At 42.7% G+C, this 15,621-nt stretch overlaps 5 protein-coding genes across 5 annotated transcripts; 3 read left to right on the forward strand and 2 right to left on the reverse strand.

Annotated features, from left to right (window-relative positions):
- Nucleotides 1-2,223: 2,223 nt before the first annotated feature.
- EAE98_008987 (uncharacterized protein) lies at nucleotides 2,224-4,812 on the reverse strand (the record flags this gene model as incomplete). Its single annotated transcript, XM_038956608.1, has 10 exons — nucleotides 2,224-2,635; nucleotides 2,709-2,863; nucleotides 2,933-3,255; nucleotides 3,338-3,688; nucleotides 3,742-3,830; nucleotides 3,889-3,956; nucleotides 4,032-4,137; nucleotides 4,187-4,430; nucleotides 4,492-4,681; nucleotides 4,735-4,812. The coding sequence occupies 10 exons, from the start codon at nucleotides 4,810-4,812 to the stop codon at nucleotides 2,224-2,226; spliced, it is 2,016 nt and encodes a 671-aa protein (XP_038806978.1).
- Nucleotides 4,813-6,312: 1,500 nt separating this feature from the next.
- On the reverse strand, nucleotides 6,313-7,340 carry EAE98_008988 (uncharacterized protein; the record flags this gene model as incomplete). Its single annotated transcript, XM_038956609.1, has 3 exons — nucleotides 6,313-6,557; nucleotides 6,660-6,718; nucleotides 6,946-7,340. 3 exons carry the CDS (start codon nucleotides 7,338-7,340, stop codon nucleotides 6,313-6,315), a joined length of 699 nt encoding a protein of 232 aa, XP_038806979.1.
- Nucleotides 7,341-8,557: 1,217 nt separating this feature from the next.
- Nucleotides 8,558-9,360, forward strand: EAE98_008989 (uncharacterized protein; the record flags this gene model as incomplete). The annotated part of the gene is made up of 4 exons (XM_038956610.1): nucleotides 8,558-8,623; nucleotides 8,681-8,937; nucleotides 9,045-9,132; nucleotides 9,187-9,360. The coding sequence occupies 4 exons, from the start codon at nucleotides 8,558-8,560 to the stop codon at nucleotides 9,358-9,360; spliced, it is 585 nt and encodes a 194-aa protein (XP_038806980.1).
- Nucleotides 9,361-10,328: 968 nt separating this feature from the next.
- Nucleotides 10,329-14,069, forward strand: EAE98_008990 (uncharacterized protein). Its single transcript, XM_038956611.1, has 7 exons — nucleotides 10,329-10,666; nucleotides 10,718-10,740; nucleotides 10,791-10,829; nucleotides 10,882-10,987; nucleotides 11,040-11,173; nucleotides 11,236-13,258; nucleotides 13,311-14,069. Exons 1-7 carry the CDS (start codon nucleotides 10,629-10,631, stop codon nucleotides 13,408-13,410), a joined length of 2,463 nt encoding a protein of 820 aa, XP_038806981.1. The 5' UTR covers nucleotides 10,329-10,628; the 3' UTR covers nucleotides 13,411-14,069.
- An 811-nt stretch (nucleotides 14,070-14,880) lies between these two features.
- EAE98_008991 (uncharacterized protein) lies at nucleotides 14,881-15,544 on the forward strand (the record flags this gene model as incomplete). The annotated part of the gene is made up of 2 exons (XM_038956612.1): nucleotides 14,881-15,089; nucleotides 15,187-15,544. 2 exons carry the CDS (start codon nucleotides 14,881-14,883, stop codon nucleotides 15,542-15,544), a joined length of 567 nt encoding a protein of 188 aa, XP_038806982.1.
- Nucleotides 15,545-15,621: the final 77 nt, after the last annotated feature.

Raw genomic sequence — 15,621 nt, forward strand, 5'->3', positions numbered from 1 at the left:
AGTTCTGAAAGACGACATTGAATTGGCGCATTTTGCTTTGATGAAGGGAGAAGTTTAAAAATAGGAATAGATCGAGGAGACTCAAGCCGTTTGTGCTTATGAGGTTCCGGATTGGGCATCTTGTGAGGAGTTGTCAATCTTCAATATCGGATTGATGTCTATTGAAGATGCTGTGAGAAAAGTCCCGAGCTTGGGTGTAGTCAATATGTGTATCTGGATGGCGAAGTTTTCGGAAAGTTAGGCAAGGATTTAAAGAAATCTTGTGCTTCATAATCGTTTGTTGAGCCTTGATAGGGGCCATGCGCGGATACATACATATGCTGTACTATCAAACAAATACAATATGTAACCGCACAGCGAGCTCCTGTTGGATACGCAGCCTTACACTTACACATGATAAAAGGGGAGACGGGTTGCAACACCTCCAGGTGACCCGAGATACATGATATTGACTGACCAATAAAATCTAATTTTTGAATGAACATCGATTCTTTTGTAGGAAGAGAAAGATGCCGTGTAATCTGCGGGCGAATATAGGTGAAATGTGATGACTTGCATATGAAACAGCTTGATTTACTACCTGTCGATGCGTGAATTGAAGGCATACTTTCCGTCACTAAGGAATAATGGGAGAGAGTATGGACAGAGGTATGAGACGGCAAAAATAGGATCCACCAGGTGATCCAGTTTGGAAATACCATTGTCCGCGACTCTTTCGGGACGCCCAGATACACTGTGAAAATCTAAACCTTATTCATTAGAAAGTTGTACTGTACAACGACTTCATGGTATTATCTGAAAATCAATAAGATTGTCACCAATGATAATTGTTACGAGATATGAAGACGAAGGCTGTACGTCAATTGTTTGTGAATCTTGAATCGTCGTGTCGTGTAAATCAAAGAGCACAACAATTGCTTTCGAATCACCAAGGGTCCGATGCTGATATCATCAAGATCATGGGGATTTGTATAACCTACCTAGTATCTTAGGAATTCTTGGAATGCTTTATTGGAGATTCCATTGAATAATCAAAAGATAAATTCTAATATCAAATAACCAAATAATGAATTCAAAGCAATTATACGATCGTACGATCATATACAGTACTAGTCAACTGCTATTAGCCGAAACTCATTTTTACATCAAAAATCGATATTTTGCTATATTTTTGAAATTAAAAATCTATATAATCTATAAATCGAACTGTTTCCAAAAAAAATTTTGTAAAGTTTTTATAATAATAATTGATATTTTTGATATTTTAATATTCTCAGAAATTTATATTAGAGAAATTTATAGGATTGAATTAAATTATTAAAAAAGTTGTTTGATTTTCGCTTATTTTACTAGTAAATTCAATTATTTTGAAAATATTCCAACTTTCAATCTATATAATATAATTAAAAAAAATAAAAAAATATCATATTATATTAATAATAATAAGAAATTTTACGATTATAAATGGTGAGTTTTGGTTTAAAAACATGTTTTGACTGATAGTAGTTGGCACTTACTGTAATCTACGATATACTAGAAAATTGAATCTTTATTACAATTTGTCTCAAGAAGACGCTACATTATATGACTTGAATATTATAATCCTTTTAGAATTCTTCTTTTAAGGCCTCTAAATACAAACGACGATTAAGAACTATCTTAATTGATGAAAAATCATTCTCATTATATGTTTCTAGTAAAGCTATCTTATCCTCGTAGATATTATTCTCCAAGCTGATATCGATTATTAGCAAGAAAAAAGAATATCTTAGGGTCTTAATTCGAGTATATATACCTCGAGAAGCTGAGCCTAAAGCACTAGCATCTTTTGTTCGCTGGCTATCGCCATATAATATTCGATTTGGTATGATAGGCTCCTCGAGGGTGAAGCTATGTATCTGAGCGCTCGTCGTCTTAAATCAAGATGTAAAAATTACACGAGTTTTGAATTGCATAATTCAACTAATGATTCATCCGAGTAGACATGAAAGTAAGAACCAACCAGATACAGAAACTCGCAGTAATTGATTCAAATAATAAGCTAATCTTCCCAATATCCAAATCCCAACCTTTACACGTTACCAAAGAAACCCTTTCCAAATCCAGTCTTCCACTATTCCAAACCCCTAGCATAATATCCTACTCCAGCTCCCGAGTCCCAGTACCAGTGACTTTGACATCCAACTCTTGAACCCCTCTCATAAACTGTCTCCTCCACCAAGACTATCTCCTACCACTCACAACCGTCCCATTAAAACCCCCCGTCGCATTCCTAAACCCCCCATTCACAAGCCCCGTCGCATTTTTAAACAACCCATTACTCGCCGTAACATACTCACAAGCCCCACCGGGACAATACCCCCTACTACAAGCGAAATTGCACAGACCATCATACAACTCATCATCCAAGCCCGGGCCCGCAGTCCCAGCTCCGTCAATAACAGGCAGCGGCGGATTAAGCACTCCTTGAGCTGTGCATGTGCAGCTGTGGATTGGACAGTATCCGTAAGGACATGCGTATCCGCATAAGCCGCCTAAATTGTCGACGCCGGTTCCGCCAACGCAGGCGGGAGGGAGGAAGGGGGAGACGGTTTCGGGAACTACGCCGTAGTTTGTGGTGCCGCAAGCGCCGGGTCTGGAGGGTTTGTTAGTGTGATTTATGGACGGCTGGGTTGTCTAAAGAGATGATAGAAGAGCGCTACACTTACGGACAATATCCAAAGAAGCAATTGAAAGAGCAAAGACCTTGATACTCCGAAGTTAATCCTTGCGCAGGATATCCAATCGTACCATATCCCGGTGTATTTGCCGCAGTTGGACGAGTCGGTTGAGGTCCATAATTTGTGCATGTGCATGCAGTATACTATCATCTCAATCAGTACCATTCCAAGCCTTTCTCGCCAAAGCTATAAGAGATTCCTCTGATACATACCGGACAATAACCCAATCCGCAAGCAAAAGAACAAAGGCCTGCAAAATTATTCACTCCAAATCCTGCAATACAGACTTGTTCTGACATGTTAAGTGCAGGAGTAGCGGCTACAGCACTACCGGTTTGGAAGCCCGTGTATGCGTTATAGTTTGTGTAGCCATCCCAGGTGGAACAGTCGCTAGCGATCGGATTTCCTTGAAAGATTATTGAACCGCTAGCTGGGGTATGCACTGTGACAATTACATTTCCGGTGTGAGAACCGTAGGCTACGCTTCCGTGGTATATTCCGACGGCGTCGGAGGGGGTGTCTGTCCAAGTGGCGCCTATTGAGAGAATGGGTCCGAATTAGCCTTTTGTCCTTGATGATGCGGGATGTGTCATTCTTCAAAGGCCATCAAAACTTACCTAAATCAACACCACCAACTGTAACAGTTACAGTTCCAGCCTCAGCAAGCACCGCAGAGTAGAATATCTTATCTTGGACACCATCTGTTGGGTAAAATTCAATCTGAAGCTGATTGGCAGTATTCCCTGTCGTGTCGCCATCACTACATGCGCTGTTGTCTTTTGAAGTAAGTCGATACCAAGCTGTGATGACTTCTTGCTTAACGGTAGCAATACCATTTTTGTATGTATCAATCACAAAGGGCAGAGTTTGTCTCCATGCGTCATGAGTCATACTATTGGCGTAATTGTAAGGACCATCGCCATGTATGGAGTCGAAGACTGAAGCATATTCTTCTTCGTGAAGAGGTCCTGAGATTGTAAATTAGGGGATTGGAACTTTGGGGATCATGAATAGAACATACCGATGTAATGAGATTCTCCGTAATCATTCCATGTGATAATCTGTACCCATTCTGGTTGAGGGTCAATAGACAAAATTTCTTGCCAACGACTATTTGAAAGTTATGTTAGCTATTGGACAGGGCTGATGGTGTAGCGAGATATCTTACTCGAACCATAAATCATCCCTACGCCACAACCAATTCTTGTCATAATTTGGCAAGTTTGTGTAGAACCACTAGAGAGTCCCGACGTTAGTGAATGATAAAAGCTAGTTAATCATGATGATAGTGATCAGAAGGGTCATACTGACAGGTGAAACAGGCATCATATATGGCATTGGAACGCCTGTCTGGTTCAAAGACACGAAATAAGAAGCATCAGTATATGCATTCATATCCTCGTTACCCCAAGGCCATCTAATCAAAGTCAGCAACAAGTTGAATATTACCAAAGGTGTGAATATACGCATTCCAACTGAACAATCCATCCGCAGTTCCACGGGCAACTGCCGCCTGTGCTCCCAATGAGGACCAGTTTGGTACTAGGAAGCAGCCAGTTTGTGCTTTGATTGTAGTCCAATCGGCAGTATTATCAACTCCTTCGAAAGTTGATACGAATGGCTTCTCGAGATATTTGTAATAAGCAGAGCTTGATTTATAAGTATTGAGAAGGCTAATAACGTTGGCTTCTGGCCAAGGAGCAGTGCCACCTAGTGAAGCAATTATTTAGTACACTCATGAACGTAGAAGGATGGGTCAGAAAAATCAAACCTGTATAATCGAATGAGATAAACAACTTGAATCCCGTAGTTTGTGCAGCAAGAAAAGCATTTGCCAAAGAATTGGGAATCGAGCTATCTCCGTATCCCACATTGAGCGCAAAAGCATCAATATGAGCTTCTTGGGCAAGCTGGATATCTGCTATCCAATTTGTTGTGGTCCATGATGCAACATTCCCAACCTATTGAGCATATTAGTTGCGAGTTAGATTTCAGAAGGACTAGTTGCACGAACCAAGAAGTGGGCGAAGACAGCTTTGGCATGTACATGACATGATGCCAGTAGGATTGTGAAGATTGCACGAAGCAACATAATGTGGTAAGATTTGAAAGACAATGATTGAGTCAATACAGAAGAATTTTCGCAATTTGAAGCTTCTCAAAGTGTAGTTGAAGAGTGACGAGAAACATTAAGACTGAAAACCAGCCTTTATATACAAAGAATCCAGCATACTTGGAGATCGAGTCACCAAGCTGAGTTCGCTTGAACATGGGCATTCTTCCTGCCAATCTGGGACTCCTCATTTCGGACGAAATATCCTCGTCGTCGCTGTCAAGGCAGAATCAATATCATGGTGAAATTCTGATCACTGTCGCAATCAAACGGAGAGCAAGTGCAATGCGCCGCATTGCCTCGTTTGTCAATATTGGATTTCTTCCCCTTTGAGGTTTTGAATAGTGATGGCTTACCATTTGATGTGATGAAGATATATTAAACGAGTGAGGCTGCCTAGGTTAGTGGGGCCTTCCGTTAGACGAGAAGAAGACAAGGGGCTGTGCCACAACGCAATCACACCTGGAATAATATTACACCGGCGGTTTAATGATCGCACATCATCTATTAGCAATTCGGACCTTTTCTTTTATCTGCTTGAGGCAAGTTAGCCCCTTGGGGATGCTCTACCGTACACTAATACAGAAAAACTTCGGGGATAGAATTAAGCCAGACCGGGTACCTGTCCCTTGATGACGGCGCTTCTCTAACTATCATGATAGGAAAGTTTTCGGTGTCCTAAAAGATCTTTCTTCAAGGTTGCAACACTCGAATATGCCGTCGCCAGATGTATTGGTTTCGCAACCGCGGCTTCTCTTGAAGAACCAGAAATGCCCGCTCTAGGGCTCAAGGCGACAGCCTACATGAGGCTCGGTTCCCAAATTGATCACACTGAGTCACATTTGTCAGATTTTATGAATCTAAACAGGAGGCCCGAAGGAAGCGCTCGAAATTGATGTGGTAATGCCTAAACTATCATGGCAAGAGATAGACACTCCCGGATGCAATCTCTGTCACCTCGATCTGACTCAATGCAACTGTACAAGAATCATATTTTTTTGAATGCCGGATTCAATATCACAATATTGTGTTACTAGGCATCTGCCTTCGCAGGGAAACCTTCTTCGGGCGTGCGGATGGAGTCACACTTCGATTTGCGGGACGATATCTACCTTGGTGACATCGTTATCAATTTTCACATATTGAATGAGTTCTGCTGTTAACTGAAAACTTTCAAGTCAGGTGATGATCGTCACTTTTTCCGTTCCATAATTCATCTATTTGTACGGCTGCGACGTGTCATAGGCTAACAAAATTGATCAAAATAATGTGGCTGTGGAAGGGACAAACTGGCATTGACTCGAACCCTTGAGCCAACTATTGAATTGACTGTGAAGGTGAGCTCTCGATCTGGATATATAGGAAACGAGTTATCTCTTATTCATCTACAGAATGCTCTGTTCGGGTATATACTCACACCTCCATAAATGCAGCCATCTCCATCTCTACCGCGTAATGAATCCATCATTCAGATGGCTATTAATTATCCGACTCTAAACCACCCTCTCCATTCTCCAAATCCTCGACATTATCTTTTCTCTTTCTAAGCTGTTTTTTCAACTCTCTATTTTCCATCTCAAGCTGTTCAATTCTTTCTTCCAATCCATCCATCTGCTCCTGAGCGCCAACACTGAATTCTTCGATAATTTTGAAGAAACGCCAGAGACGGAGGATAATCACAAGTGAGGCCACTTCTTCAAGGACACCATGAAGTAGCACATCAACTAGACGGAAAAAGGTTTAGTTTGGGAACAGGATAGAGGTGTAATGTGATGGTGTGAGAGAAATGTATATGGGTTAGAAAGAGATGCACAAATAGTACATACCAACGAATCCGGCAACAATCACAGTGGCATCGAAGCAGTGAAATTTGCTACGAAAATAGCTGATTGAATTTTGTTAGCTTAGATAATAACAGTTATAAAGGAACAATGTAATCCGAAGGAGTGGAATTCAGCGTGAAAAAAGTAGGCTTAGAACAGAAGTAGACGTGAAGACATGTGAGACGGAAATTCAGCGGCGGGTTGACTGGCACGCCAAGTCTTGTAAAGAGGTTGGATCTCCAAAGCCAACAAGCTCCGATTTCCAACAAATCTAGTTGAAGATACACACCTCAAACCGAAAGCCCAAACGCTAGCAATCAATTCCACCATGAACAAGCAACTGAATATCAACCCAGCAATTCCCAACCCATCTCTCACTTCGTTCCAAATTGGATCCGTCTTGCCTTCTTTATCGTTGTCGCATTGATAGAGGTTTATGATTATATCCGAAATAATGCTAATTAAGTCGCATGCAACAAGGAGGAGAACGGTGTAGTGTTGAGCGCGAGAGGATAGGAAGCTCTTCGCGGAAGTTTGAGACCTGCGGTAGCTATTTGAGAGCTTCCGGAAAAAAGAAGGGTGAGGTACATGGTGATAGGAGGGACCAGAGGCAATGGAAATGGGTTGAGAGGAGGCGCGAATTAGAGGAGCATGTTCTGAAATGTCTGAGTTGCGTCGAGACATGTTGTTGGATTTGATCGCTTTTTTTTTAATCTTAATAGAAGACTAATTGCCCTCCGCTTCCAAAGGCAATGCTATCGTTCTTTTGACGTTCGATAATTCTGGAGAGACTTTTCACGGAGTGTAGCACTTATCGTTAGAAGTAGGGAGAACTCTGGTTGAAGCAAGAGAAATTACGGTGTGCTTGCAAAGCCCAAGTGACTCCAATTTTGGATTGGAATTTCGAATCGGAGGAACATGTGATTGTACAGTGTTGAATCTGAGGTCTGATTGCGGTGTATGCGCAGCTCTTATCGTAAGGTATCCATCTCTATCCATATGTAACAGGAAGGCCCAGCTGTTGTACCAGCACCATCTTTTCTGCAGATGGGATCGAGTAGGATTCTCGACTGCAATATCTAGTAAACGATGGTGGAGCAAAGGATGTTTATTCTCATTGATACACCTTCCAACCGTCTTACCGTCTTATTGATTCGATCAAGGAAAGCATTACCTGCGGCTGGCAGCCAGAATCCATTTGAAGACAATCTTCAAGCGCATTCAAAATGCTAGCTAGGGGCTTGGCATTGCTTATCTGTCTGGCAGGCGGCGGTAACCTTACCCGTGGACCTTAGAGATCATTCCACGAGCGAGTGCAGAAGCCGAATTAGCCGACCGACATTATCCAAGCGCTTGAACGATGGCATGGACGGGTTGCAACAGAGCTGGCTGTAGCCATGTGTGGTAGCCTTGTGGAAGTCTAGACGATTTGTGAATAACCTCAACCAACCTCAACCTCAACTCCAATATATTTATTTTCCATTTGCAACCTTTGCATTCTGTATTATTTGACCATTTGAAAGTTTTGGTGAGTTATTCTCAAGCCTTACCATCAGTATAATGATACCCTTTCATTTCTTTACGCGGCTCAATGGCTTAATGACATTTATTCTCCAAAATTTGAGAATTGCCTGGCAATAGGTAGCTTGAGTTATCATCGGATGAAGTGCAAGATCATGCTGGCAGATCAATTCACTTTCAGATCCATTCTGTGATGAAATTGCGCAATCTCCAGTGATAAGTTTACAGTCATTAAAATTCTTGCTAATAAGATTTCTTTCAGAAGCGCAACCTTCTCCTCTTCATCAACATCCTCCCTTCGACCTTGCTCGAGGATAAATCTACTTAAATATCTTACAACATTTCACAAGCGCAGCAATACTATATCAAGCAATCAAATCATGGCAGACACCGATCCAAAGCTTCAAGACCAGGTTATGGCTGGCGAGGATGATAATAATGATGAGGTACATTCAAAGGTGAAAGACCCTGTATCGAGAACCAATTGTTGACAGTCGGTTTAGGAAGAGATCTCGGCCATGAAGCGCCGTGTCGCAGAGATGGAAGAGGAGGCTGCCAAACTTAGAGAAATGCAGGCAACTCTCGATCAACAAAGCACTGATCTTAGAGAAGACAAGGAGGATATCGACAGTCGCAGTATCTTTGTCGGAAACGTCGATTACTCTGCCTCTCCAGAAGATATTCAAGCTCACTTCCAAAGCTGCGGATCTATTAACCGTGTAACTATCTTGCTTGACAAGTTTACCGGTCATCCCAAGGGGTGCGTTCTACGAAATTTGGCTTCTTAAAACCTCGACGGATTGTGTCGAGTGTCATTGTGATAAGCGCTACCTGGCAAGAGAAGGATGCTAATCTAGGTTTATGCAGGTATGCGTATGTAGAGTTTGTTGAGCCAAGTCTTGTTGCACAGGCTTTGGTTCTCAATGAGAGCGTGTTCAAGGGTCGCAACCTCAAGGTAAATCTTCTTTCTCATACATTTCTCTGCTCTTTAAGCTCATTGCTATTACAGGTTGTCCCCAAGCGTACCAATGTCCCTGGAATGCAACGTGGCCGTGGTGGACGAGGAGGCGGTAGAGGTCGTGGCGGTTTCTTCGGTGGTGGACGTGGTGGCGGTTATTCTCCTCGTGGAGGTTACCGTGGAGGATACAGAGGCAACCGTGGCAGAGGTTTCACACCATATTAAGCCACAAAAACTTTTGCATGAGTTTTCTTTACTCTAGCACATGATAAGATGGGGAGGGCTGCTGAAGTGATGGCATTAAAATTGGGAAATTTGGGGGAAATTCATTTCTTGAATTATCAGACATTCATTCGAGAAGCGATTTATTCATGAAAATACCACGGCGTTTATCTTGAGCATATGGTCTTCTTTGAATTCTCCATATGGAGTTCCTTGATCATCATGAATGAATAGTCTTGAACTATAAATCTGTACAGCGGAATCTGAATCTATACCATGAATATGATTGCACAGAATTGACGATTACTAGGCAAGTAGTGATATAGTGCTCGCGTGCTCTATCTTATTATATACAACTGCTTCTTACTCAAAACAAGAGGTTCCATCACAACCGAAGATGTACTTGTGCCGTGAAGGAGGTCCAGGACCTGCAAGAAGAAGTATGACTGCCATGGCCAGGATCTGAATTCCTTCCCAATACTACTTATACCAGATCACCTTGTTCTTTCATGTTTTGTCTTTCCCAGATTGCCCAATCTGAAAGAGGCTCTTTTCTTACCTTGAAATATAACATTAAACACTACTTACTCACGTGCCAGAGGGTACATTGTTTTTTTGTACGGAGTACACGATATACTCGAGAATTCCGTATCCTGGAAGAATCTGACCCTGATCTTTGTCATGTCAAATGAATCTTCGCAACCCTTATAAAATCCCTGATGCAAAAGAAGCAAATTGCCATCATATCCACGAACACAGCAAATAAAAAAAACGTCCTTGATTCATGAATATTGGGTCTCTTCATTTGACGGTAGAGAACCTGGAAGTGAAGTCTGGCTAAAAAGGTAATATGACGTGAAGTATAAAAATAGGTGGATGATTATCAATTTTTGCCTGAGGAATTATCAACCTTATTAGCGGGGGCATTCTGTGCCGCCTTGACGATTTGATTGACCAAACTCCATTCCTCTTCTCAATCAATACATTGAACCCCCCTTTTACGAATATTCTCTTCATTATCTTTCCCTCATGTATGACGAATCCTTGAATCGATAACGATTATCGCAAAACCTGTCAGATTCATAATTTGGGTGCAAGGGGGCTTTTGCAGCTCTACTTAACACAGCCCCAAATCGACACAAGCGCAAAGCTTCCACCACGGCCAACCTTGAAACCCAGGGAACGTCAAAACTGTTCTGCGATACTATTCTACTGTTATCCATCATTGACGCCCTAAGAAACGATCCCGCCATCTCTGGCGAACCTTCACCATGGCCAGCAGTAGTAGAATAGACTCGAGCCTTCCAGCGTATGTTTGAAACTCTGTCATACAAGAAGAATAGAACTGACAAACCTATAGGCAGCCCAACCTGCGATTAACTAGTAGGCCTGTTTGGCAATTGAATGTCAGTCGATTTACTAATCATCAACAGTAATTGCTGCCGACGGCTTATACAAGCGTGATGTTTTTAGTAGAGATACCGATTCCCCCCAAAAGACAACCGTTTTAATCGTGTGACTTAGGATTTCCGGACCCTTTTGCAGTTGCGACATTGAGTGGCGAGCAGACGAAGACGACCGCTGTTATCAAAAGGACTCTAAATCCATACTGGAACGAGATCTTCGACCTGTGAATATGAAGTGTCCTTTGCAGGAAAGAATCTGGGCTGATTTACTTTTAGGCGTGCGAACGAAGACAGTATATTGGCAGTACAGATATTTGACCAGAAAAAGTTCAAGAAGAAGGACCAAGGGTTCTTAGGAGTAATAAATGTTCGTGTTGGAGATGTCATCGACTTTTCTTCGCCCCAAGATCGTGAGTCGTGATATTTCTCTTTGTTGCCATTCACGGTTGGGGGCTTATATTTAATCACGCAGAAATGCTCACCCGGGATCTGAAAAAATCGACGGATAATCTTGTAGTACATGGAAAACTTATTATCAGTCTTTCCACAAATCTAGATGCCCCTCCAAGAGGAGGTAGCCTCGCCCCGCCCACGAACGGCCATTCAACATCAAGCAACCGACCTTCAATCCACACTCCAACTGGCTCCGTTTCTGGTTTCTCAAACTCCGCTTCTTCACCTGCTTCTCATACCCCTCAGCCACAAGGAGTCGTTATGGCTAACGGAGCTCTCTCCAATGGACCAACCCCCGGACATGCACCCGCTGCAGGCAGCGGCGGAAGTAACGCACCTACGGCCAGCGCAGGTGCAGGACATCGAAACGGTTTGAGCTCATTCGAGGATGCTCAGGGTAGATTGCCAGCTGGATGGGAAAGGCGGGAAGATAACTTGGGACGAACCTATTATGTCGACCACAACACAAGATCTACAAGTTGGAATCGACCATCTGCATCAGGGACGACCGAGACAAGACAGGACGAGAGAAATGCTAATACTCAAGTGGAACGTCAACGACATCAGAACAGAACTCTACCTGAAGATCGCACCGGTGCCAATTCACCAAATTTGGCACAGCAACAAGCTAGCAGTAGTGCTAACACCGCTGCTGCGACTACGATGATGGCTACTGGAGCCACGACTGCAGGAACCGGAGAACTTCCACCGCTCTGGGAACAGAGACATACTCCCGAGGGCCGTCCTTATTTCGTGGATCACAATACCCGAACCACAACTTGGGTAGACCCTAGGCGTCAACAATATATCCGCATGTATGGTGGTCAAAATGCCAACAATACCATTCAACAACAGCCAGTTTCACAACTTGGTCCTCTGCCAAGTGGCTGGGAAATGAGACTTACAAACACTGCAAGAGTCTACTTTGTGGATCACAACACCAAAACCACTACCTGGGATGACCCTCGACTGCCCTCTTCCCTGGATCAGAACGTACCGCAATACAAACGTGATTTCAGAAGAAAGCTCATCTACTTCCGTTCACAACCAGCCTTACGCATTCTCTCCGGTCAATGCCATGTTAAGATCCGAAGATCTCATATTTTCGAGGATTCTTACGCTGAAATTATGCGTCAATCTGCCACTGATTTGAAGAAACGTCTTATGATTAAATTTGATGGAGAAGATGGTCTCGATTATGGTGGATTGTCGAGAGAATTCTTCTTCCTTCTTTCTCATGAAATGTTCAACCCTTTCTATTGTTTATTCGAATACTCTGCTCACGACAACTATACTCTTCAAATCAACCCCCACTCCGGAATTAACCCAGAACATCTCAACTACTTCAAATTTATTGGTAGAGTGGTTGGTTTGGCCATCTTCCATCGCCGATTCTTGGATGCGTTTTTCATTGGTGCCCTGTACAAAATGATGCTTAATAAGGCTGTCTCCCTTCAAGATATGGAGGGAGTTGATGCCGATTTCCATCGAAGTCTTCAATGGATGTTGGATAATCCAATTGAAGGTGTTCTAGACCAGACTTTCTCGACAGAAGATGAGAGATTTGGAGTTACAAACGTCGAAGACCTTAAACCGGGCGGAAGAGATATTGAAGTTACAGATGAGAATAAAAAAGAGTATGTCGATTTGATGGTCAAATGGAGGATTCAAAAGCGAATTGATGAGCAATTCCAAGCTTTTATCACTGGCTTCCATGAGCTTATTCCAGCCGAGCTTGTTAATGTCTTTGACGAAAGAGAGCTTGAGTTGTTGATTGGTGGTATTGCGGAAATTGATGTTGACGACTGGAAGAAGCACACAGACTATAGAGGATACACAGAATCTGATGAGGTCATTAAGTTTTTCTGGCAAACGATCCGCAGCTGGGATGGAGAACAGAAATCTCGCCTTCTTCAATTTGCCACTGGTACTTCTCGTATTCCCGTCAACGGATTTAAAGATCTTCAAGGTAGTGACGGGCCGAGAAGATTCACAATTGAAAAGCAAGGAGAGCCGAACAATCTACCAAAATCTCACACCTGGTAAGCTACCTCTGAACGTCTATATATTGTACATACTAACAGCATGAATTAGTTTCAACCGACTGGATCTTCCACCATACAAGAACCTTGAGCAGTTGCAAACCAAATTGACGATGGCTGTAGAAGAGACAATGGGATTCGGACAGGAATGATTTATGTTTTGGAAGGGTTTCATTGGTTCTGCATGGTGTTATTTTCTATACAAGCTGAGGGAGGTCCAGGTTTCTCAACTTTTATATTACCTGGAATGGATTGGAGGTATGAATTATTATCCGGAATAAATAGCCGTCTCATGGCTCAAGTCTCGTTAAGAAATGCATTGTAACGATTGATACATTAATCGAAAGAAAACAAATTGAACTCAGAGTATCTGATGACCTTGTATTTAGTGGGTATCGCACTAGAAAGAATTGTCATTCGTTACCGTAAAGAATTACCCGTGATAGTTTTTTCTTAATGTGCCATCTCCAATCGAATACTTAGAGAATATTGAGCAAGATTTAGGGCTTGGCCTCCCGTACAAACTTTGGTATGGTAGGTCGTATTTGCAAAAGAATAGAGATACAAGATATAATGACAGCTTGCTAGTAACCAATCCAATCATTTCTTGGTCACGAGCACTTGTTTCGAGCAATAGATTTCGAGTGCGTACTTTGTTGAGGGCATTCCAAGTCTAAACAATAGGTCTGGCAATCAAAGACATATTGCGAAGCATGCTATTGAGACTTGATGAATAAAGATAACAGAGAGCAAGTGTCGAGAAATAATTACGGTGGATGGGTAGAGAGTAGAACGGGCACGACACAAGCATTAAATCAAAGTTATCGAAACTAGTATTCTTTAGTGGTTGTTTGTGTCTCTAATTGATGTAGATCTCTGGACTTCTACTTCGGGCCGCTTCTTCACTTGGAGGTTTCCGGTTCGTGAAATGCCTAATGCAATGCATACATACACCTGAACGACTTCGATTTAGTTTTCGAATGTTTACTTGTGTTATTGGTCGACCAACGGTAACAATTACTTCGTATATGTAGTGAGGTACGTTAGGAGTAGAAATATGCATGGCATATTGAACTACGTGGGCAACATGGTTGCTCGGCGACCCCTGAAACATGCAACCTAAAGTCGTCTATGTACACAGGGACTAGACTATTTTCGGAAGTGTACCAATGAAACGCTAGGTATTTTGGGGCAATATCAATGCGGGATATGCTTAAAAAAGGAGCATGGGGAAGCAGTCCGAAGATCATTCTGAAGATTGTGATATATTGGTTGTCCGGGGAGTTTCTTTTGCTTTTGAGTGTATGTTGATTTTGGTTGGAATGTCTTGGTTGGTCACACGGGGGAGTTTGGCTTTTGGACGGTGAAAAGGATGAGGATGGTTTATATATTTATATTGGATGTGTGCGTGTTGTTATGAAGTTTCTTCTTTTTCTCTGCTTTTTTTCTGTACCGCGTATATTACACCGTTGGATCAATTGATCATTGTGAAGTTATACAAACAACGCATACTACATTGCTCTCGCATATAGTATTTTTCTAGCACTCGCACTTACTTTCATACTCGTACATCTCATTTGCATCTATTCTACATCCCTACAACCTCAAACTCAACTTCAAAAATGCACTTCTCAAAAGCAACTCTTCCTTTCGCGGCCTTGGTTTCCTATGCTGCTGCTGCGACTACAGTAGCGGCTACAGGTGGTTTCTCTGGCGCGTGTGAGGCACAGAATGTTCTCGATGCATGTGTGAGTTCGACGACGGCGATTGCCCAGGCGTGTCAATCTACCGACTATCTTTGTTTGTGCACGAGTTGGAATTCAGTCTTGACGTATGTTTTTCCTTCTTCCACTCTATATTCTGAGATTTCTTCATCTGTCCTTGCGTCATAGTTGATCCGGACTCTAACTAATCAATCTATCTAATAGTTGCTATAACGTATGTCCCAATGACACAGGCTACACAGGGGCTCTCGCCAATAAACAAGCCTATTGTAATGATGCCGCGGCCTACGCATCAACTACTACATCTTCTGCGATCTCAAAAGATTGGCCTACGACTACCGCTGCAAGTGATGCGACAGCGACGGCAACAGGAGCAGGAAGTGGAAGTGGAACAACTACTGCGAAGGCGCAGACTACCGGAGGAGGCTCGTCAAGTAACACGGCGAGTGCAGCAGAGTCGACGAGTAGCCAGAGTAGTGGGGCTGGAGAGAGGGTTGTGGGGGTTAACGGAATGATGGGGGTTCTTGGGGGTATGGCTGCTGTGGGTGCTGCGTTTTTTTAGGAGAGGTTTAGCAGAGACCGGGAAGAGAAGCGAAGGGGATTGTGTGGTTCATGGGGTATGAAGGGGTGAGTATACTT

Source organism: Botrytis deweyae (assembly GCF_014898535.1).
Source record: "Botrytis deweyae strain B1 chromosome Unknown BDEW_025, whole genome shotgun sequence".
In the NCBI taxonomy this organism is placed as follows: domain Eukaryota; kingdom Fungi; phylum Ascomycota; class Leotiomycetes; order Helotiales; family Sclerotiniaceae; genus Botrytis; species Botrytis deweyae.